General features: G+C 38.9%; 2 protein-coding genes across 6 annotated transcripts in view; both read left to right on the plus strand.

Annotated features, from left to right (window-relative positions):
• RC3H2 (ring finger and CCCH-type domains 2) overlaps window positions 1–10,200 on the plus strand; it is a 45,566-nt gene extending 35,366 nt beyond the window's left edge. For 3 of the 4 annotated variants that reach the window (XM_054007334.1, XM_054007336.1, XM_054007335.1), the window contains 5 exons: window positions 1,485–1,566; window positions 2,183–2,317; window positions 2,969–3,076; window positions 4,076–4,224; window positions 4,848–10,200. In XM_054007334.1, coding sequence (XP_053863309.1) covers window positions 1,485–1,566; window positions 2,183–2,317; window positions 2,969–3,076; window positions 4,076–4,224; window positions 4,848–5,046 — 673 coding nt within the window. In that variant the 3' untranslated portion in view covers window positions 5,047–10,200. The remainder of the gene's footprint in view (window positions 1–1,484; window positions 1,567–2,182; window positions 2,318–2,968; window positions 3,077–4,075; window positions 4,225–4,847) is intronic. The other variant, XM_054007337.1, reaches the window with a different exon arrangement.
• Window positions 10,201–10,497: 297 nt separating this feature from the next.
• Window positions 10,498–18,989, plus strand: PDCL (phosducin like). 2 transcript variants are annotated; one of them, XM_054007762.1, is made up of 5 exons: window positions 10,498–10,693; window positions 11,206–11,269; window positions 15,703–15,871; window positions 16,553–16,734; window positions 18,215–18,989. In XM_054007762.1, the coding sequence occupies exons 3-5, from the start codon at window positions 15,709–15,711 to the stop codon at window positions 18,764–18,766; spliced, it is 897 nt and encodes a 298-aa protein (XP_053863737.1). In that variant the 5' UTR covers window positions 10,498–10,693; window positions 11,206–11,269; window positions 15,703–15,708; the 3' UTR covers window positions 18,767–18,989. The 2 variants fall into 2 exon arrangements, with proteins under 2 accessions (XP_053863737.1, XP_053863738.1); XM_054007763.1 differs by lacking the exon at window positions 10,498–10,693 and adding an exon at window positions 11,030–11,119.
• Window positions 18,990–22,673: the final 3,684 nt, after the last annotated feature.

The following is a 22,673-nucleotide window of genomic DNA, read 5'->3' on the forward strand; positions in this document are numbered from 1 at the left end:
TGAGGATGGATTCTCCTAAACAAAATAAGTCAATGCAGTTATTTCATTATTATTACCATACTTATCATTTAGTATTACTCATTGCATTCACTGACACCCAGTACTTCTTTAAAGGTGAAATTATAAAAGGAAGATCTGCTATTTCAGCTATTTATTTTTTTTATCACAACTGCATCTAAAATGATAGTACCATAGAGTAACAACCATATTTTTTGCTCAAATGTGAGAATTCAAGATTAGTCCAGAAGGAAGACAGGCAGTCCTTAAGAAAGAAGTATGAAATAAAAAAGTTTATCAACCTGAAGATCCTGCATGTTCAGTCATGTTCCTTTCATAGTCTTCAACGCAGCTTCCTCCTTCAACACCTGATGTTGTTTCGGGCAACCAGGGCTTGCATTTCTTCATTGCACTGTTTGCATTTTGCACTCATGCCCGTCTTACGCACAGGTAGAGGAACTTCATTAAAATATGCCCAAACTGGGTCTCTCTTACAGCCTGCTGCCATTATAGGTTTTCCCTTCTAGTGAGAGAACGGTATGGTAGATCTCAAATCAATGAAGGCTACACTCAAAGACCTCAAGATTTCTGGAATGTGCTGCTCAAACAGTTTCACTTTTGTTTCTACTGCTGGTCTCTCCCTTCTCACATTTATCTCGAGACTTCTTCTCCTTGTCCAGATCTATTCTGGCCCCAACAATCTTCTATTCATTGAACTTTTTGAAACTTTGCACTTTTAGAGAGAGGTAAGGGATTGACTCTGTGTACACAAATTTGCAGAGGGACAATAGGGTTGAGGTCTGTTATTTCTGACCTCTATTTATTTATTTTATTTATTTAAAAACATTTTTGCTGTTAACAAGCATGTTATCTCTGGAGACACAAATCGACAGTTTGAGAATTGCAAAACTAAGCATCTCTGATGGTATCTTCTAGACTGAGCACTGAGTCCCATTGCATAGATAGAAAGATTAACCAAAATAATCTATACAGAAGCCCCTGGAATCCCATAAGATTGGGTCCCTAATCCATGAACTATTGGAACTCATTTACAAAACCTTTTCTTAAACATTACATGAATATATTGTCTCATACTATAGAATTAGAATTTGTAATCCCTATTCCATAATGAGGTATCTTTGAGCTATAATGTATCTTAATTAAAATGCTTTTTGAGAAAAAGATAGTTTTATCAAAAAAATCCAATTTAAATTTAAAAAATCTGATTTTTGTTTTTAAATCATTTATTTTTATCCACCCTGGTTTCCCTGTATGTAAAATGAAGGTACTTTCCCAACTCACAGGGATGTTGTGAGGACTAACTAGGTAATGTTTGTAAAGTGCTAAGTATTATTTCATGCACACAACTTTTATCCAGATGCCTAAGCTGTTTAGAGCTAAATTGCAAAGCTTGAGGGGTCATCGAGAAAATGATTCATTCTTTTATCACTGTGTATGACAATAACAGCTGCTTTTCTCTTTTAAAGGGAAAGATTCATAGTTACTGATTTATCTGCTCACAGAAAGCATTCTAGTACTGGAGATCTACTGAGCATTGAACTACAACAAGTAAGATGATGTACCATGATTATAACTTTATATAATATAGTGTTTTTCATATAAACTATCTCAAAATGCTTTGCAGAATCTAATTGTACAATTACCAAAGTGACTGATAGGAATGAGAAAGCTAGAGCCTAGTCCTATTAACACTTAACACCAGGTATGGTGCTTATTAACCTGAGCAGTCCCATTTATTTTACAGAAGCTCCCCGACTTACGCAAGCATTCTGTTCCAGAACGCCTAGCATAAGTCAAGTTTTACGTAAGTCAAGAATGTATTTCCTCCAATTATGTGCCAAGAAAAAAAGTGCTTACAGAACTTTTTCCGTAAGCCCAGATTTCCTTAAGTCGGGTTTGCGCAACCAGGGGAGCGTCTGTAATAGGGTTGCTCATGGTAGAAAGTGCCATGTCTGTTAAGTATTGGTATTTGCAGGATCCAGCCCTGGGATCGGGGAAGAAGTTTTTCCCCGATGTATATTTGTATGCAGTGTATTCTGAGAATAGATAATTACCTGTTTAGAGAGAGCTGTTCTTTGTGTGGGGAGGTTTGTTTTGCAGTCTAACAATACAAAGTTTAAATGTAGTTGAGTAACTATTATGTTTTTTTCCCCCCTCCCCACAGGCCAAAAGTAATTCATTGTTACTTCAGAGAGAGGCTAATGCACTAGCCATGCAACAGAAGTGGAATTCCCTAGATGAAGGCAGTCGCCTTACCTTAAATCTTTTAAGCAAGGAAATTGATTTGAGGAATGGTGAGGTAAAGAAAAAGATGATTGGGATGTATCAGATCACTGAGGTTTTTGGGTATATATTTGGAAGTGTGACATTTTAAAATACTTATAACCTGCTCTTTTGGGTTAGTTACTGCTGCTACACGTGGTTCAGTGTCTGAGAGTGAGCAGATGCATTTGCTGTATTGCTTCTCAGTCAGGAGGTGGCTTGATCATGGAGGGACTCCACAGAAATAAGTTCTGTTTTATTACACCCTTGTGGATTGCTGGGCAGGGGTAGATACACATTATACAGTTAATTGGAAGTATACTTAAACATGGAAGCTGGAAAGAGTCCACATCCATCAGTTCTCCCACCAGCTATTTACATTATGTCAAGAAAGCGATCCCTGTACTCTGCTCCAGTTGTAGGTGATATAAAGCTAAAACCTCTGTTAGTGTGCTCTGAAAAAACATTCCCTTCCAACACCCACATACTTTACACTACTCTGCAAGTAAGCAGGAAGTGTCTAATCTTTTCTGTACCCAAAGACACCATTGGTATCCAAGTAGCTGTCCATTTCTTACTCCCCCCTCTAGCCCCTCTTATCTCAGGAATGTGGATTATATTATTTTCCATTTTCACTTGAATCCTTGAAGATTATATACAGAAAGTGAAAAGTCTCTTGTATTTCCAGGCTGACTATATTGAAGACTGTGCAGACACAAAGCCAGATCGGGACATTGAATTAGAGCTTTCCGCCCTTGATACTGACGAACCTGATGGGCAGGGTGAACAAATAGAGGTATGTACAAGAACTGCATGTTTGAAGAGGTCCAGAAATTCTTTGATTAGTTGTTGAGCTGTTTCTAGAAACTTTTTTGTAAAATCAATAATTATTCATGTTTATAGTGGAAAACCTTTTAAAATAAAAAGGTAGGTTTTATATTGAGCTCTGAAACTTCTTTGGCACCATTTTAGTATAGAATTTGGGCTGCTTTTGTGCTAGTCCCAGTCATCTGAGGTTGTCAATGTTGCTCTAATTGCAAAAGTTTTTTAAACTTTTTTTCTTTTTGTTAAATACAAGATAGCATTAGTAATTTTTCCCAATATACAAAATGGAAACCAAAAGTATTTTAATACATGCAAAGTCTATTACAATATAGTAACTTAAACAAAACTTTTAAATCACCTCATTTCTAATACTAAATTCATTAAAAAATTGTCCTTGCTCTTTATATTCCTATTGTTGCCAGTGCCTCTCTTTTATATTTTATTTCTATTAATAGGCTGCATTCAGTTCCTTAAACATTATTTCTTTCACCTTCATTGTGCAGTCATAAAACGTTCTGATCTTGTTTCATACCACACAAAAGGAATCATCACAGCCCTTCTCTAAAGCAGTCATGCATTCAAAAAGAATAGATATCTGTCATTAAGGCTTTGCATAATGTATACTGGTTCTTCTGGTTTCCATACCTCTTTTGTTGCTCCACTTGTTAAATATAAAGTGGGTTAAAAACTGGTTGAAAGACTGTATTCAAAGAGTAGTTATCAATGGTTTGTTGTCAAACTGGGGGTGGATATATCTAATATAGTCCTGCAGAGTCCATCCTGTGTCTGGTACTATTCAGTATTTTAGTTAATGACTTGGATAAGGGAGTGGAGAACTTTCCAAAAGGAGAAGAGATTCTAGGAGTAGCCTTTGACCTCCAGAATCATTACATAAAATAAATAGAAATTGGAAGGCTTATCAAAACAAGTAGCCACAATATTGATGGACAATTCTATCTTCTTCCTGTAGGAGATTCTGGACATACAGCTAGGTATCAGTTCTCGGGATGATCAGCTGCTCAATGGAACAACTATAGAGAATGGACATTCACTCAAGAAACACCAAAAGGAACCTTTGGAGCAGAAGAGACAAAGTTTAGGTGAAGACCTTGTGATTCTGTGAGTGTTAGACAAAACAGCACCATCAGAGTGGTTAAAACATGACTATTTAAAGAGGAACTGCTTAGCTTCTCACAATTGGATGAGACATCTGCACTGTGTATGCATGGTGAAGTGGGAAGAGACTGTTGAGAACTAGGAAGGATTGGCTTGTGATTATAAAACTCACCGAATGTACCATTGGTGCACCAGTTTTTATGCATTTGAGTTACCTATTTTTCAGTACATATTAGGTAACAATTGATATAAACCTATGTTTTATATATTCCCACACTGCATAGCAAATACAAAAGTATTTTTATAATTACCAGAATTCAGGGAAACTAGTCTCAGCAAGGTTGGAATTAAACTTAATTTCCACTAACCTCTTCTATGCCAAAAAAGTGCAGAATACTCTATGCTGGAATCACCCATGCTACTATATTTTAACCATGTAATGATCCCTTTGAAAACGAGGCAATCTGCATTTACTCTGTGAGCATACTCTTCTATAGTAAAATATTCTGCCTTTCCACTGACTACCATTTCATTTCAATATTTGCATCGTTTAATGCACAGTTTATTTCTTGATATTTTGCATTAAGCTGAAGTTTAATATTTGTATGATTTATTTTTCCCCTCAGGGAGGAGCAGAAAGCAGTCCTGCCCGTAACGTCTTGCTTCAGCCAGCCTATCACAGGATCCTTTAGCAATGCAAGCTGCCTGCCCATCAGCACATCAGTCAATGTTGGCAGCCTCATTTTGAAAAGTGCTCACATTATGTCTGAGGATAAAAACGACTTTTTAAAGCCCATTGCGAATGGCAAAATGGTTAACAGCTGAAAGGCATTCATCTTTCCAGCTTGTGACCACGCCGTGAAAGCATTTACACTAGCTTTTTATATATATAATATATATTATATAATGTATATTTTTTTTAAAAAAAAATAATATTGGGGTCATCCATTTCCTGTGGACTCTTTGATACTTCAAGCCCCTCTTGCATTAGCATTCTGAAAAGATACATTTACTAGGGTAAGGCGTTCACTTTCCACAAATTAATGGAATTTGGACATTCTTTTACTTAAGCTTAAAGCAGCTTTTTATGAGTTTGTAGCAATCCGGTGCAGTAACTGAGCCATTCTTATTTAAAATGGCTTCTGTAGAAGATTAACAACTCAGTTATTTAAACTAGCAGGATCCTACAACGATACATCTAGTGAAAGTAAAACTAATTTATTTGTCTCTATTTTGTTTCATGAGAAAGGAACTTGCATCTTGTTGCAGCTGCTTTTTCTTTAGTTGTGGAACTTTGCATGGAATATTGTTTCCTGTTTTGAAGAGTGAGAGGTAGGGATTTGTATTTTAGACTTTATTACAGGGTTAACACACTTCAGCTTTGTACTACTGCATTATATGCAGGACTGTGGTGCAGTGCTTTGCTGTAGCTTTTTATTTCTTCTTGTTTGTTTTTTCTCATTTCTGCTTTAGTACTGTTGATAGTTATATACAGGCTACTTGTCCAAGTAAAGTTACAAAAAGTAACCCAAGTGCCTAAATCCTCCAGCTAATGTTCTTGGTATTGATTTCCCCAAGTTATATGCACATCCATTTTTAACCATTTTGATAAATTATGCACTAATGTAACAGTGGGGTTTTGGGTTTTTTTGGTTTTGGTTTTTAATGCAGTCCTCCACCTGCATTTATAGAATCCAGATGACTTGGCAAAAGAATCAGGTGCTCTTGGCTTTCCCGTGAAAACCCTGTATGTAGTGTTTGCACTGACTAACAATATGGTATTGCTGATTATTGTTGTTTTTTAATTTAAACTAATTAGTGGGTTTTTTGGACACTCGTCACATTGTCTTGGTTAAATATTGTTAATCATAACTTTTTATTCAGGTTTAATTTTGCTTGTTCACTAGCTATTGACTGAACCTACAGTAATATAGCATTATCAGACCTATAGAGTTGTGCTGAAAATTGTATGAATATGTGCCCTGCTAAGATGTGACTGAAAAGTCGTATTAGACATGTCAACTGAAGATAAGTACACACACACAAGCACTCTGGGCATAGTTTTCTTTAAAGTTTAAAAATTCAGTCACCATTTTGGAAAAGAAAGCAAGACCTTCCCTCCTGGTGATTACTATCTTATTGTTTGTCCTCTTCAATTTCTTTGGTACATGTTTTACTTTTTTTAATGTTTTTATTAACTTCTGTGAAGTTGTTTACTCTGAAAATTGTACTGGAATATTTTAAGCCAAGCTAATCTTTCACCAGGTGTACTGTATGTAAGGGCTTTTCCTGCTAGCAAAATGCTTTAAAAGGATCATGTTACTGGTTGTCAGTTATTTTACAAAATCACAGCTATGTGTCAGATAAGATTTTGATAACTGTTTTGTGCACGTTTCTGAGGGGTGGGGGTTGGCATTTCCCTGAGGGTTACTGATTAGACTGAGAAAACATCGGTGTTTGATATCTCTTAATGAACATGTCCATGAAATAATTATGTTGTAAATATATCTGAAAATCCAAGGGTTAGTTTTGATATTCTGGTGTCAGTATGGAAGATCTTACACACTTATTTAATACTAAACTGTAAAGAAATATTTGTAGAGTAACAGTAAAGTAGCCTTTTCTTGGATTCTTTGGCTATTTACTGTACCTTCCCTGATAGGCAGTGCCACCTCATCTCTGGAATAAGACTGGTATTTTGTTTCACTTTGCAGCCTGAAATGATTAGGAACAAGAATTAGACCACCTTGTCACCTTAACTCATTTCCTGTTGATGTTGCAAATTAACATAGAACGCTAGACATGAATATGATTGTTGTATATTTTATATCAAGACCATTCTGTAAATATGAATTTATATTACTTTTGAAATGCTTCCGAAGTACTTTTATTTGCTGTATGTAATTCCAAAAGGATATGCAAACCAGTATGTCTATTTCATGGATATTTAAACAGTGAGATCTTCCACGTTGAAGGTAATGTAATTTTTTTAAAAAGATTTTTAAATTTTAAATTGCTATTTTGTTACAAAAATAGAGAAAATATAAAGGTTTGAGAAGTCCTTATTCGCCCTCAGGGAAAGAGCCCTCTGTGCTCCAGAACTCCACAGAACATCTTCAGCATGATCTGAGGGTGAATATATACTACATAAATTGATCTTGTGTATTTACCTTAACTTTTTTAATTTTAAAATTGCAATTTTAAAACTTGGTTGTGTTCTGCTGGAGGGGGATTGGGATAAGCTGCTTACACAAGTTCGTCTGTTTTGTCCAGTGAAAATACATCAGCCTAACATATTCCTGCCAACTTTACTGGCATGTCTAAGAACAAATGTATTTATATATGCTTGTCTGCAGCAGAAGATTCCATGATACAGTAGCTTTCTAGAAAGACCACATGCTTCCTCTGAAAAGGAGTCAGTTCTGGGTTGAGGCTAATTTGTGTTGAACCTTTAATATCTAGAATGACAGACACAAGAATTGAGGGATTTTTAATAGTGTGCCAACATTGTCTTACAGTTTTTAACACTGATTATTATCTTGCCATGAAACTATGCCCTCTGGTGCCCTAATAAGAGGAAGTTACAGATGGGAATATAGTTCTGGTTCATTTTTGGCAAAGTTTAATTACTTGACCTGATACAAACCAATACGTGTTTGTGTATCTAGTTGCAAATCAGGTGCCTTTTTGGGCAATGGAAGGGCTAACTTTCTGACATTTAAAAGTAGTGTGACTAATATCTTCATGTGTAGTAGTAGTATAGAATCCCATTTAGGTTTTTGGCCAAATATATTACGCTGTCAGAAAAAGGCCCATAGCAGATTAGGGAGAAGTGTGTGGTTCCTTTGCTTTGTGCAGACGAGCATATTTTTTTCAGGAGAGGTACAGCAGGGATTTCACATGTCAGGTATACAGAAGTTGTATCAATATCTGAGTTAAATGTGTTGCCTCACAACCTGGATTAATTCCTTGTTCTGTCTCATTTCCTACATGGGTTTTAGGACTAGCATTAATCTCTAATTTGATATGTCATGCTGTCTACTTCTTTGTGCGAAAGTAGTAACATGACATTCTTAAGATCTAAATTATAGTAGAGTGACTGCCCTTCTACTGATATTTTATTCCTGTAACTAGAAATGAATGAGTTCGTGTTCATACAGATTGCGCATTGTAGAATGTATAGTAGACCTTTCAAAGAATAGGTTAGACTCATTTTGCAAAGCAAATTGGCATTGGTTCTTGATAGACTAGTACAGATTGATACTAAAGTGTGATACATAAGGACACCAGTTGTAGACATATAATTTGAAAAGTTTACTGCTTTGATAACACGCTTGAAATTTTAGTTTAAATTCATGCTGATGAGCTGAACGCTGTTCTTGTGTGTTAGTTCCCCGGGCTGAGTGAGGTACAAAATCATACACAAAGAAAGGCCTGGAGAAAGAATGTTTTAAAAAAAACTTTTGTCAAAACCCAAAACAATTTGATAGTGTGTGGTTTTATTTATTTATTCTTTTTGTTAAAGCACAATTTGTCAAGTATCTGCTGTTGTACATAAACTCTATTTGAGAGAGATCTGCTAGCAGCTCCTTTATCATATTTGTCAAGATTTTTTTTTCACCATTATTAACCTGTGTCTGAAGGAAAATGTGAAATTTTAGACCTTAATCAAATGAGAAGTTAATGAATCATCCACAGTACATGGAGCGCATTACTTGTTATAGTTTAATCCTTTTCTGTTAGGAAATCCCTTTAATGCAAGGGCCTCTCCTGCAAGCAGAAAACAATAAATGTGCTCTTTAAATGACCAGTTCTTTCCAGTACAAATGCACAGCTAACTCCTTGGTACTAGTGGTCACAATGCACCTCTTTGCTGGCAAGGGAGTGCTCTGACAACTTAACCCTAAGTGTCAAGGGTAAAATAAAGACAGCAAAATTATCAAAATTCCCCACACTTGAGCAAAAACCTTTTATTTAAGGAAGACTGTTGCCGAAGCTCGCTCTTGGCATTTCATGTTTAACAAAGTTTGAAATAAAACAGAGCCTGGCTGCATTTATAACTGTCAAAATCCAACATCATTTGCACATATCCCATCAATTTTATCCAGTATAGGCCTCAGTTAATCCAAGGCATGAAAATGCATGCATTTTCTTCGCTGGGCAAACAAGTACATTATACTGTAGTTGTGATACAACACATGTGGCTTTTATTTGTACTGCACATACCCACTGTACAGCCACTCAAAGTATTGTGGTTAGCTTGCAGCATCTGCTGTCTGCATTTATACAGTTTACTGCATATTCTTTTCCCTGGAAGTTAAAGAATTTTTTTTCTTGTTGCATTGATTACGTTTTATAAAATTGCTTAGCTGGAAAGTTGGGAAAAGAGGCCTGTTTGTCAATTGTACAACCGATTGTGAAGCTCTAGTGTGAATATTTTTACGTCTGTATTAGACATTTTCTTTGCAAATCTATTGTTCGATTGAAATGTAAATGAAATAAAAGATGGTGTACACCCATCATGTATAAAGCAGGCACCATCGCTACGATGGATTTAATGCTCATTTTTATGGTGCATTCTCAGCTTCTATTTAAAACTATAATTTAAAATCTGTAAAATGAAATGGGGATATATAGGGGAATAAATTCTATTCCATTTATTTCAATTTTGAATTTCCAAATTGTAATGTTTCCCTTTGTGTTATAGGAATAGGATTAAAGGGGAAAGCTGGACCATATGGTCTGTATTGGGGGTGGGTTGGGGGAAAGATGGGGTGGGCTGGGCTTTGTGATAATACTGAATAGCGGAGTGAATTCTGTGTGTTTTTTGCTGTAGCACTGAAGTAAAGAGATATTAGCTTTGGCTGGTCACAGAATAGAGCATCATGGTTTTCAGTGTTTTGAGAGAAAATTGATGGAAAAAGTTTGCAGTACTTGACATGTATTTGCATGCACAAAATAAAATGATTGTCTACCTTACGTGTGTGTTTGTAACGTGTGAGACCAAACCTGCCTGGTGCCCCCTCTTCCCTGCCCCCGCCTCGGTCCGGCGTGACGAGTTTGAAACCAGCCCCCCGGCGGATCCGAACTCACGGTAGTTCCGGCGGGGCGGGCCGGGGGGGGGGGGCACTTGGGGCCATTTCCGGGCGGGGGGGGGAGGGGTCAGGACGCCTGGGTTCTATTCCGGGCTGAAGGGGCCAGTGGGTCAGAGCAGCGCCCGGCTCCTGGAGCGCCGCGTGCCGCTGAGTTCAGGTTGGCCGGACCCATTAGCGAGGAGAACACACACACACACACACACACACCCCTCCTCCTTGGGAGGTGGTTGCGCTCCCGTCCGTTCAGGGTGCATTGGCGCCGGGTTGTACCATTGCCAGTAAGGGACTTTCCCCCCCGCGTTCGCTGAATGGAGCCGCCCTGTTTTCCCGGCCTCCTTTGCGCTGCTCGTCCTCGGGACTAGGGAAGCGTCGGAGCGGTGGGTGCGCGCGGGGGGCCCGAGGCGGGCGCGGGGGGCCGGCCGGGAGGTGACAGAGGAGCGGGGCTGGGGGGCTCCGCGTGTTGGGGGGGCGGCAGGGGCCTGGGGCGGGGACGCACAGAAGGGTGGGGGCTCTGCATGGGGGGGCTCTGGATAGCTGGGGGGGGGGTGGGGGGTGTTCTGGGGGGCAGGGACCTGGGGGGACGTACAGGAGGGCGGGGGCTCTGGATAGCTGGGGGAGTTGGGGGTGTTCTGGGGGGCAGGGCCCTGGGGGGACGTACAGGAGGGCGGGGGCTCTGCATGGGGGGGCTCTGGATAGCTGGGGGGGGGGACTCAGGGGTCCAGGATCCTTTCTGGAGCTGCTGTGCCTACAGCTCCATAGCCGCACCTGACACTTTCCAGAGCGGATGGGGTTGGAGACTGAAGGTAAAACCTGGTGAGAAATACCTGTTACCCAGAGAGCTCTTCTCGGCCCCTTTGTGACATGTGTGTTTGTACATCTGCATTTCTAGGGAGAGAGACCAGCATTGGCCGAGAGGTGGCCCAGAGGTCAGCCTTGCAAACGAGCCAGGAACCGTGAGTCTCCGATTTGTTTCTAGTTTGAGCCCAGTCCTCTTGTTTGTTTGTTTGTTTGTTTATTTAAATGTTTGTACAAAACAAGAAGGGGAAAAATGCTTTTCCCATCACTACTTCTACTGTGACCAGCTACATGTACACTTATTCCATTCAGGTTTTCTTGTAGTTATAGGCTGTGTATACTGGTTTCCTGTACCCTTTGCTCAGGTAACATTCATAAATCAAACAATGTAGGACATTGTTTCCTTTCCATGTCTGCCTTGAGAGCCACCTTTGTTCTTCCGTTGTACACATGACCACCCTCATTCTAAGGCCCAGATGTAAGCCATATGTGGGGCAAACAGCCAGAAGCAGAGACAGAACAAGTGCAGGCAGAAGCTTAGTTTAATTAGAGATTCATTTTTAATAACATTAATCTGAGTTTAGTAATTCTGCATTCCCCACTTGAATAATTCACAATAAATCCATTGCATTTGAACAGCACAGACCAGAAGACTCTGGCTTCAATTACATTCATATCTGCAAAGTGTCAAAACCATTGTATGGTTTCCTGCTGATGGCAAAAAAATTTAGGTGTGCTAAAATATTCTGTCTTGAAATTAATTTATAAACAAAAAAAGTAAGACGGAACAACAAACCAGTTTGGGGTAAATACACCAAATATAGAAGTTGAGCACAAATTAGTTCCTTGTGAAACATTATAGCTAAGTTTGGCAGAATTTGCTTTTTTTTTTTTTTAATCGTTTTGATAGATGATGGCAATATTTATTTTTAAGCATTTTTTTATTTTTATCAGTTTAAATTTTCACTGTTGTGGAAAGTTATGGGTGTTTTTCTTTTCTTTCAATTTTCAGAGTTGCAGGAAGTTATGGGGAGGGTCAGACAGTAATTATTTAATATTAGACACAGATTTAAAATGTTAAAGCATTATAACTATTAAAACACAAAATATGCCAAGTAAATATCCTTTAATAAAAGTTTTCAAGCAGTATTTTTCTTGCTTTGCCTATCTGTACATTTTTATTATTGATGGGAATATGTTGTTCAATTTGTGTTTGTACAGTGAAATCAACACTTGCCAGCATTTATTGATAAAAATTTAATCCTTCCAAGACTAATTATAGCTAATTAGTTGTAATGAATCTTGTCAAAAATAGAACGATACAAATCGTCTCCAGTATTTAAGGTCAAACACTAAGTTAACTATTAAATGTTGTCTTATGGTAGCCCAGAAGTGATCTTCTAAAGCTTTCCCCTCTGTACACAACAAAAGCACCATTCTAGAGAAGGACTTGAGATGCTTTTGGGCTTTTTGTTATCAACCAAAGAGAAATTAACCACCTACAGAATCACCAAAACGACTTTTTTGCAGAACTAGGGTTGTACCGTGGTGGTCTTGCAACCGAGAACTGACCCAATCCAACCCTATTTAGCTTGCGAGAACTGAGGTGATCAGTTTGAAGACATATAGTTGCAGACTTGCTTTATCATACCTCTGACTTACTTTGAAATAAGCAGACTATCTCTGTTTTGTACATAAATCTGCCTGTTAGATGGTGCACTATAACTAGGAAAATCTGTAAATTAATCATGTTAATTTGAGTTCCATTTGATACACAGGAAACAATTGGAATTTTGTGTCAGGATACAGGCCTCACGCATACGTGGTACCCACTTTTTTTTTTTTTTTTTTTTTTTCTGGTTTCTTTTGCTCTACTTTTCCTTTGTATTGGAAAATAGTTTGCTTGGTGTGCAAGCAGAAGAGAAGGCAAAAAGAAATCCGAATTCTCCCACAACCAAGCCCTTAAGCAAAACTAATTATCTCTTGCAGAACAGTGCATCGCCTCCAGTCCCAGGTCTCCTGAATGTAATCGAACACTTTAATTTCTTGAGCAGACATAATGCTAAGGATCTCTAAACACTTTACAGTAGTACATGGAAATAAAATAGAATACCTAAATTCAGCATGACAGAGCATCTCTCTGGCTCAATTTAAAGTTGGCAGGGGGTTTTAAGGGCATGAACTTCTTTAATTCCTTGATTTCCATTTTCCATGGGCCCTGTTTCATATATGGATGAACAATTAGAAAAATACAGCTTGTCTTTTGACAGTGTGATGTGTTGTGCTATTAGTCAAATATGATAATGTACCTTACCCCAAATACTAGCTGGTTACCTCTGTGTTTCTCTAGGGTAGATACAGGCCATGTCTTCTGTGTAATTTTTCTCTACTCTGAAAAATAATCTCGGTAATCCTGTTTCATCACCTTTTAGCCTGAACCATCTGGCTATCTACTCATTAATTTGCATAATCCTACTTTCAGCAGTTTGCAGCTCATGCTAGTGGTGGGTAGAAAACCTAAAAACACTACTTTCTCCTTACAATATAGATTGTGCCCTTGTCATAGAAATACAGACTTTTAGGTCCACTTCATCAACATATGATATAGAGTCAATCTCACATACTCATACACCTCCCCCCCACTCCTCCCCCCCCCCCCCCAAAAAAAAAAGAAAATTGGGAATAGGTTTCTCAGTTTTATAGCAAGCTGTTCAGGATCGCAGTTCACACAAGTGAAGGGTTTGCTTTTATTCCATCAGCTCTGGAGAATTGTTGTGGAAGCTGTTAGTGGAGCTCTGAACTCTCTTTATGGCCTCAGGCAGTAATTCAGCTTGTGGTCTCTTATGTTTGACACTGTCTGTCTTACACACATTTGGTATGAGAGGCTGTATGTAAATTACTAATACCCCAGATAGCTTTTTCAGGGAATATCATCCTACTGCTGTCATTGGCTAATCTCTAGCCAGCAGAATGGTATTTAGATGGAGAAATGGTATAACTCAGGTCAATTGATGGATTTAAGGGCAATTGTGATCAGTTCATATTGGCTTGGCAAATTCAGTTTTTAAGCATTTTTATTTCTTTTTATCTGTTTAAATTTTCATAGTTGTGGGAAACTACCAGAGGGTCAGACAGTAATGGTTTAATGATAGAAGTTAAAGCTTTAAAACCATTAAAACACAAATTATCAACCTCATGTACAAAATAAATATCCTTAAATCAAACTAATAAGTTCTCAAGCAGCATTGTTCGTATTTTGCCTATCTGTATGTTTCGATTATTATCAATGGAAATATTTTTTGCTGGTTTGTGTCTGTGTAGTGAAATCAATATTTACCAGTAAAAATCTAATTCTTCCAAGCCTTATTGTATCATTTCTGTTAGCATCTGAGTTGCCAGCATTATCAATTTGCGTAATATGCTACAACTGAGTTTCATTAAAGTGAAAATGAGCTTTGTGAAATGTTAACTGCTTGCGATTATCAAAAACAACTTATTTGCCAAATATAATTATTTATTTGCACACTGGTACTATATGAATTACTAATATAATTACATTTTGTAAAAATTGCAGACTTGCAACTGCACTGACTAATGTCAAAAGCAGAGTTCCCTTCTTGCTACAGAGCTTATCCTTATTGTGAAATGACCTGTGAAACTGACAGTTAATAGTACACAAAACACCATTGGTTCAAATATATATCTTTCTTTTTCCACGCTTGCAGTACGTACATTTGAGAAAAGAGATTTGCGGGAGGTTTGCTGAGATTGTTTGATTCTGGAAAGAGACCAGGTGCCAACTTTGAGCCTGCATAGAATTTTTCATGTTTAGTAATACTTTCCGAGAGATGAGCTTCTAAAAGAAACCCGGAAAGATATTTCTTGAGATACAACTGGCTCCTGTGCACTGTCTCCTTTTCTTTGTAAGGGAGGGTGGGGGTAAGGAATGAGGATTAGAATTTAACTTTTAACTGTATTGTAACATTCCTGTTTTTTTCTGAATTTTCACTGCAAGCTTCTAATTGCATAAGCGGCTTTGCTATCTTATCAAAAGTGTATCCAACTGTTTATCTCATTGATCATGTTCCAATCATCATTCGCCATTGCTAAAAGATTAGTAATTGCGCACATAAAATACTAAAGTTGAAACTTAATAAATGTAAAAAATCCAGAAGGAAATGTAATTGGCTCAGGTTTTAGGGTTGGGTATGTAGCGATCTTGAACCATTGTTAATCAGCAGAACTATCCTCAGTGAATAAATATTTTGAATGCCTCATACTTTATCTATTGAAGAAGAAACTTTGTAATAAAGAGCTTTTTGTTGTTTGTTTTTGGCTTAAAAATAAACACATCTGAAATGATAACTATCAATTCATTCACAAAGAGGTTGGCCAGTTGTAGCCTAGTCTTGTTGGTAATGGTCTATAAACTGTTCTTATTTGAATAGACAGCCTTCATATTTGTCTCTGGAGGAGTATAGGGCTAATACTATACATTTGAGGTGATACTTGATTGTGGGTGTGGGTGTGTCTCTGTGTGTGCTTATATAAGGAGAGATGCATTGATGTTGATCTACCCATCTCTTTTTAGAATACAATGACTACTTTAGATGATAAACTGCTTGGTGAGAAGCTCCAGTACTACTACAGCAGCAGTGAAGATGAAGACAGTGAGAGAGAAGATAAAGTCAGAGCGAGCACTATTCCTGAGACGGTTGATGGGGAGGTGCTGAGTAGCGATGGCACTGCAGTTAACACAGGTACTGTGACATAAAATATTTTATCCTCCTGGGCATGCCTGTCCAGTACTGGGGGAGAGGAATCCGTACCCACACAACTGGGACATACCTGAATAGGACATTCAATAGTAGCACTTTTCATTAGGCCCCCGCAACAGAATGATAGTAAGGTGAAATTGATGAGGACTGCTGCTGTTTGCACATCATGGAACACACTTTTGTGCTGGGGCTTTTGCAGATCATTTCACCATCAATTGATTCCCTCTCTTCCCCCCTCCCCCCCCAATCACTTCTATCACTATGAAAAGGAAATATTTCCATACTAACTGCTGGAAGATACCTCTAAACCTGGATGGTGGTAATGTGTCAAAACTCTGTACAGATATTAATTTTCACAACATCCTTTTGAAGTTAATAGGCAAGTAATATAGGTAAGCTTTATTCCTATTATACAGATAAGAAAACAGACACAGAGAGGTTGAGTGACTTGTTCAAGGACATAGGAGTCAACTGCAGAAATGGGGAGTTACTTGCTACCATTCCTATGCTTTATTATAGTATATTGAGAAATATACAATAAGCCTAAAACATGGTCCTATTTGTACAAATAACTGTTTGAAAAGGACTCTGAGATCCTGAATGGAAAGTGCAATAGACAGATTGTTTCTGTCTAAGCAAAATGCCTGCATGTTTTACCTTCAGGTCCAAAGGGTGTCATAAATGATTGGCGAAGATTCAAACAACTGGAGACGGAGCAGCGAGAGGAGCAGTGTAGAGAGATGGAACGACTTATAAAAAAATTATCCATGACCTGCAGATCTCACATGGATGAAGAGAAGGATAAACAGAAGCAGAAAGAACTTCAGGAAAAAATCAATGGAAAGGTAACCTGGGAGCACAGTGAGAGACTTCTGTGCTAATAAATTTTAGCAGTTTCCATTTTTCAGCTGCTTTGCAAAAAATCATGAATCCTTGCGTGGCAGTTATTTATTATTGCTTTTAACAGGTGGAACAATTGAGAGAGCGCAATAATTATCTACCTCACAGGAGTAGTGTCAACATTATTTAATGTTTGTACAGTGCTTTGAAGATGTTATACACTTAAGTGTTAAGTGACTGGCCCAAGACCACTGACAGAGTCTGTATCAGACACTGTGTATTTCCCTTGTATGCATTCATCAAATTTATTTCCAAGTTTGTGAAACAGTTTAAAAAAAAAAAGGCAGTGCAGCAACTCTGCCTGACAAATAACTTCATCTTGTAAATTAATGAGTGTTGTGTAAGATGTCTGCTTTCCAGGAGGCCTAATTGATTATAATGTATGGTAAATGAATGTTAAGAGATCAGCTTAGTCTTCAAACTGATAGGAAAGCATTAGACATCAAAGATAGAAAATGTCAGAGGTGGTAAATTATTTAAAAACTAAGTGGGATGTTTTGGTCAATTGACTTGTATTACCAGTTCCTATGAATCTAATTGAAGAGGTTGCTAAAGTTGATACATGCTGCTATTGACAATAAACCAGTATTATGTTCATGAGTTGTTAGTTACATTTGGTCACTCATGCCCAACAGTTTAAGATCATAAAGTCATAATGGGGGGAAATTGCTTGAATTTTAGGTATCTGTTTGTTTTTAATTTACATGAACTTCACATTTGCTAAGAGATTCTCTCTCTGCCTGAAATAATCACTGGTTTTCGCTGGGTTTTTTTTCTGTGCTCCCCTGCTGACTGCAACAACCTAAACTAACAAGCCCTACACCTAGAGCACGATGGCTAACATGGTTAATGAAGCAAGATGTTGAAAGATGATAGTCATAAAACCCAAGTTAATTCCAATTCCAGAAAAAACATGGGAACATTTATTTTTGCCAAAGAAATAAATCTGGTATGGAAATCAATGTTGTTTCTAATAGAGATTTACTCTATTTATTTACAAAAAAAAAAAAACAAGATGAAAAAACAAATTAGGAATCTGACAGTATCCACTCAAATTAACAACAATGTCCAAGCTGCCCATCTAAGAGCAGTATTGGCATCTTACTTGGAACATGTGGCCATAGCTAATTTGAATAAAATAGGAGCACATTATAGTCACTCACTTTTAAACTAGCCTATGGAGGCTAGAAGTCCCAATGTAGGAAGCTCCATCTTTATCAGATGTGCTTTCCGGATGGATCAAAATGGAGCATCTTATGGTGGGAATTCTGGCCTCCATGATCTGTACCTGGGTATTAAAGATGGGGAATGATGCAGGTCAAACTCTGTCCATCATTGATTTAAATACTAACTGCATGTAACATGTATAGAGTTCTAGATTTCTCTCTCTGGTGTATTTATAACATTTCTTTGCGCATGTTCTAGATGACTTTACAAGAATATAACATGATTCATGATGGCGAAGATGATGAAGATTTTTTACAGCAATACAGGAAACAGCGAATGGAGGAGATGAGGCAGCAGCTGCATAGTGGGCAGCAGTTTAAGCAGGTTTTTGAGATCACCAGTGGGGAAGGGTTTTTGGACACAGTTGATAAAGAACACAAGAACACGTTGATCATGATCCACATCTATGAAGATGACATCCCTGGCTCTGAATCTGTGAATGGCTGCATGATCTGTCTTGCTGCTGAGTACCCAACAGTCAAATTTTGTCGAGTAAAGAGTTCCCTGATTGGTGCCAGCACTCGCTTTACTAATAATGCTCTACCTGCTTTGCTCATCTATAAGGGAGGGGAGCTAATTGGCAACTTTGTCCGAATCACCGACCAGCTTGGAGAAGATTTTTTTGCTGTGGACCTGGAGGCTTTTTTACAGGAGTGTGGTCTGCTCCCAGAGAAGGATCTGCTGCTGCTGACTTCCATATGTAACCCATCTGCATGTTATAGTGAAGACAGTGATTTGGAGATAGACTGAAAAAAGTGAACGAAGGGTTCAGTAAGCTGGGGTTGCCCTGTGGGGTCTCTTGTTGCTGTAGATTGTTCATTTGTTCTTTTCTGTATTTTTTGTATATTTTTCCCCTCCCTCCCATGCACTTTGGCTTTTAGCCTATTAGTACTTTGAGTCTTTATTCTATGTAATGTAAAGAATTCTTAACATTTTGTTAAATTACTTCAATAAAATGTAAACTAAAACTGTCTTGCACTTAGTAAAGTGTTTTTGAAGTGTATAAATGTGAAGCAAATCTTAAATTGATTGTTACATAGTCAGTCCTGTTCTACATATCACTGGGACTGAGACACCTCATCCTTTGAATTATATAGACGGTTAATTGGTGCTAGTAGAAAGCACTGGCTTGGTGGCCTGAGAACTGAAGTCTTCTGTTCAGGGAAGAGATGTGTCACAGGAAGCATCATCTGAACCCTGACATGGGGGAATCTAATCCCTGTTTGTTCATTCAATCAGGCTTTTGCTTGTTTGCTTAGAGAGTCGGCAGGGCTACCAATGGAGAAGGTGGGGTTTTGGTTTTTGGTGATTGTTGTTTTTTTTTAAGTAGACACTTACACCAAAGGAATAAGATTGAGACCATGAGCTTCTAAGACAGTCCATTACAAGAAGAAGCTTTAATCTTTGCTAACCTGAAGCTGGATTCACACCAGGGAATCAAAAGTGAAAAGCCCCATATCCCATTCCCTGCCTCTTACATGTTCCACTCTTCAAAAGTCTTGTAGTTTTGACAATGGAGAGTATTTCCCCCTCTCACTTGCTAACTAGCACAATTCACCACTCCATCCTAAAAGTTATTCTTTAATGGAACAGGGGTCTTCATTATTTAACCCTATATTGGATCTAAATGTGAGACTTGTTCTTCATTCAGAACTCTCTAAATGATGCTCCCTATATCCACGGAAGAATCCCATGCACTGTTACAGACTAGGGACCGAATGGCTAGGTAGCAGTTCTGCAGAAAAGGACCTAGGGGTCACAGTGGACGAGAAGCTGGATATGAGTCAACAGTGTGCTCTTGTTGCCAAGAAGGCTAACGGCATTTTGGGCTGTATAAGTAGGGGCATTGCCAGCAGATCGAGGAACGTGATCGTTCCCCTTTATTCGACATTGGTGAGGCCTCATCTGGAATACTGTGTCCAGTTTTGGGCCCCACACTACAAGAAGGATGTGGAAAAATTGGAAAGAGTCCAGCGGAGGGCAACAAAAATGATTAGGGGTCTGGAGCACATGACTTATGAGGAGAGGCTGAGGGAACTGGGATTGTTTAGTCTCCAGAAGAGAAGAATGAGGGGGGATTTGATAGCAGCCTTCAACTACCTGAAGGGGGGTTCCAAAGAGGATGGAGCTCGGCTGTTCTCAGTGGTGGCAGATGACAGAACAAGGAGCAATGGTCTCAAGTTGCAGTGGGGGAGGTTTAGGTTGGATATCAGGAAAAACTATTTCACTAGGAGGGTGGTGAAACACTGGAATGCGTTACCTAGAGAGGTGGTGGAGTCTCCTTCCTTGGAGGTTTTTAAGGCCCGGCTTGACAAAGCCCTGGCTGGGATGATTTAGCTGGGAATTGGTCCTGCTTTGAGCAGGGGGTTGGACTAGATGACCTCTTGAGGTCCCTTCCAACTCTGATATTCTATGATTCTATATCGTTTTAAAATATTGATCCATGAGTTTGCTAATGGTTACTTGAGCAGAGGGAGGCCAGCGTTAAAAGCAATCCATTGCAAATAGCTAAAAGAGGGGGTGTTTATAGCTGACAAAATACAGGGTGAAGAGAGGTTTGCCATTAACTTTGATGAAGCCAGGATTTCACTCACCATCTGTAAAATTCCCTCAGAAATTTATGTTAAATCAGTACTAAATTCTGTTCCCTTCCCAGTTCATTCATATTACACCTTTCAGTTAAGGGGTGCAAGGTGCGTTGGAATATTATGGTTGAGAACTATCCCTGAATTTAAAGGACATACACATAAATAGAGAGACAAAATGCGGGAGGTAATATCTTTTATTGGACCAACTTCTGTTGGCGAAAGAGACAAGCTTTCAAGCTTATACAGAGCTCTTCTTCAGGTCTGGGAAAGCTGAAAATCTGGTCTCTTTCACCAACAGAAGCTGGTCCAACAAAAGATACCTTCCGCACCATGTGTGTCTAATATCCTGGGACCAACATGGATACAACATCGCTGCAAACATACACACAGAGACTGGAAAGGAATCTTCTGCATCTGGATCTCTTAGTGTCCCAGTAGATGATGTCTCAGGCCTGGTCCCCACTAAGCCCCCACTTCGGACTAAGGTACGCAAATTCAGCTACGTTAATAACGTAGCTGAATTCGAAGTACCTTAGTCCGAACTTACCGCGGGTCCAGACGCGGCAGGAAGGCTCCCCCGTCGATGCCGCGTACTCCTCTCGCCGAGCTGGAGTACCGGCGTCGACGGCGAGCACTTCCGGGATCAATCCCAGAACATTGATTGCCTGCCGCCGGACCCTCCGGTAAGTGAAGACGTACCCTCAGACTTGAGAGAAATAGAGAAGCCATTTCTGTGGCTTCCCAACTTTCTGCAAAGCCCTGATTTACGCTGCCCATGTGGGGGCTAGTGAGGCCTGGGCTAAAATTTCACGCTATCCCCTGTTGGCTTTAACACTTGGACTCAACTGAACTTAATTGTCTTTATGACCTTAGTTCTTTGTGAGCAGCCAGAACTGATCTACTATTTCTTCTCAATAGAAATCATGTAAATTAAAATTGCTTCCTTTTACTGCCATGGCTGTGTCAGAACATTCTGTTACAAGGGCTTAGGACAGGGGTATGCAACCTATGGCACACGTGCCAAAGGCAGCACGCAAGCTGACTTTCAGTGGCACTCACACTGCCTGGGTCCTGGCCACCGGTCTGGGAGGCTCTGTATTTTAATTTAATTTTAAATGAAACTTCTTAAACATTTTAAAAACCTTATTTACTTTACATACAACAATAGTTTATAGTTATATATTATAGACTTATAGAAAGAGACCTTCTAAAAACAGTAAAATGTATTACTGGCACATGAAACCTTAAATTGGAATGAATAAATGAAGACTCGGCACACCACTTCTGAAAGGTTGCCAACCCCTGGCTTAGGATATAGAGACCACAGCAACTTGACTGTACAAGGAGACTGCAGGAAATGAGGATTCTTTGATGTGCATTATTTATTGAGCACAGTGTCTGAAAGGAAGACTCAGTCTCTGCCCCACAAAACTTACAATAGAACTTCACAAACAACCACATTCTGTGCTGCATTTACACCCATTGTGATTCCATGTAACCCAGAGGTGCAGGGGCCACGTTGTGGAAAATCTTCTTTAAACCAATAAATAAACTAAACCAATTCACTTCATACAAATATTAATGTGGGCACCTTCCCATCAATTTGAAATGTGTTGCCTAGTTTCTACACTGAAAGTTCTGGGAAAACAAAAGCTACCTGCTTATGTCTGTCATTTCATTTTTACTCTTGTAGCAGCTGTTGGGAGCCCATCTTTGTACTCAGCATCATTAGAATGCAATAAATCAGTAATATATATATATATATATATAATGGGGAGACGACAAAAAGCCCTCCATGCAGGCTTCACAATCATTTTTTCCATCTTTTGTTAAAAATGACAAAAGCCTTTTAAAAAACATCCCTGCAGCTGCCTCAGTTGCCCAGCAACATGGGCCTGAACATTCCCATCGTCCCTAAAAAACACAGATCAGGTCCCACTTCATGCTACAGGAGAGAAACCTCCAGAACTGGCTGGCTCCATTTGTTCATTAGTGATCATTATTGTTACTGAATGCTGCTGCTTTATATTATGGGAACTGGTTTCCTCCTGCAGCATCTTTTGGCTCTT

The sequence above is a fragment of the Malaclemys terrapin genome, chromosome 17 (genome assembly GCF_027887155.1).
Source record: "Malaclemys terrapin pileata isolate rMalTer1 chromosome 17, rMalTer1.hap1, whole genome shotgun sequence".
Taxonomy (NCBI): domain Eukaryota; kingdom Metazoa; phylum Chordata; order Testudines; family Emydidae; genus Malaclemys; species Malaclemys terrapin.

Bases quoted from the DNA above. Each gene is read 5' to 3' on its own strand.
- PDCL (XM_054007762.1), top strand. From the start codon at position 15,709: ATGACTACTTTAGATGATAAACTGCTTGGTGAGAAGCTCCAGTACTAC. The intron at 15,872-16,552 runs GTACTGTGACAT...TTTTACCTTCAG, and splicing joins TGGCACTGCAGTTAACACAG to GTCCAAAGGGTGTCATAAAT. The intron at 16,735-18,214 runs GTAACCTGGGAG...CGCATGTTCTAG, and splicing joins AGGAAAAAATCAATGGAAAG to ATGACTTTACAAGAATATAA.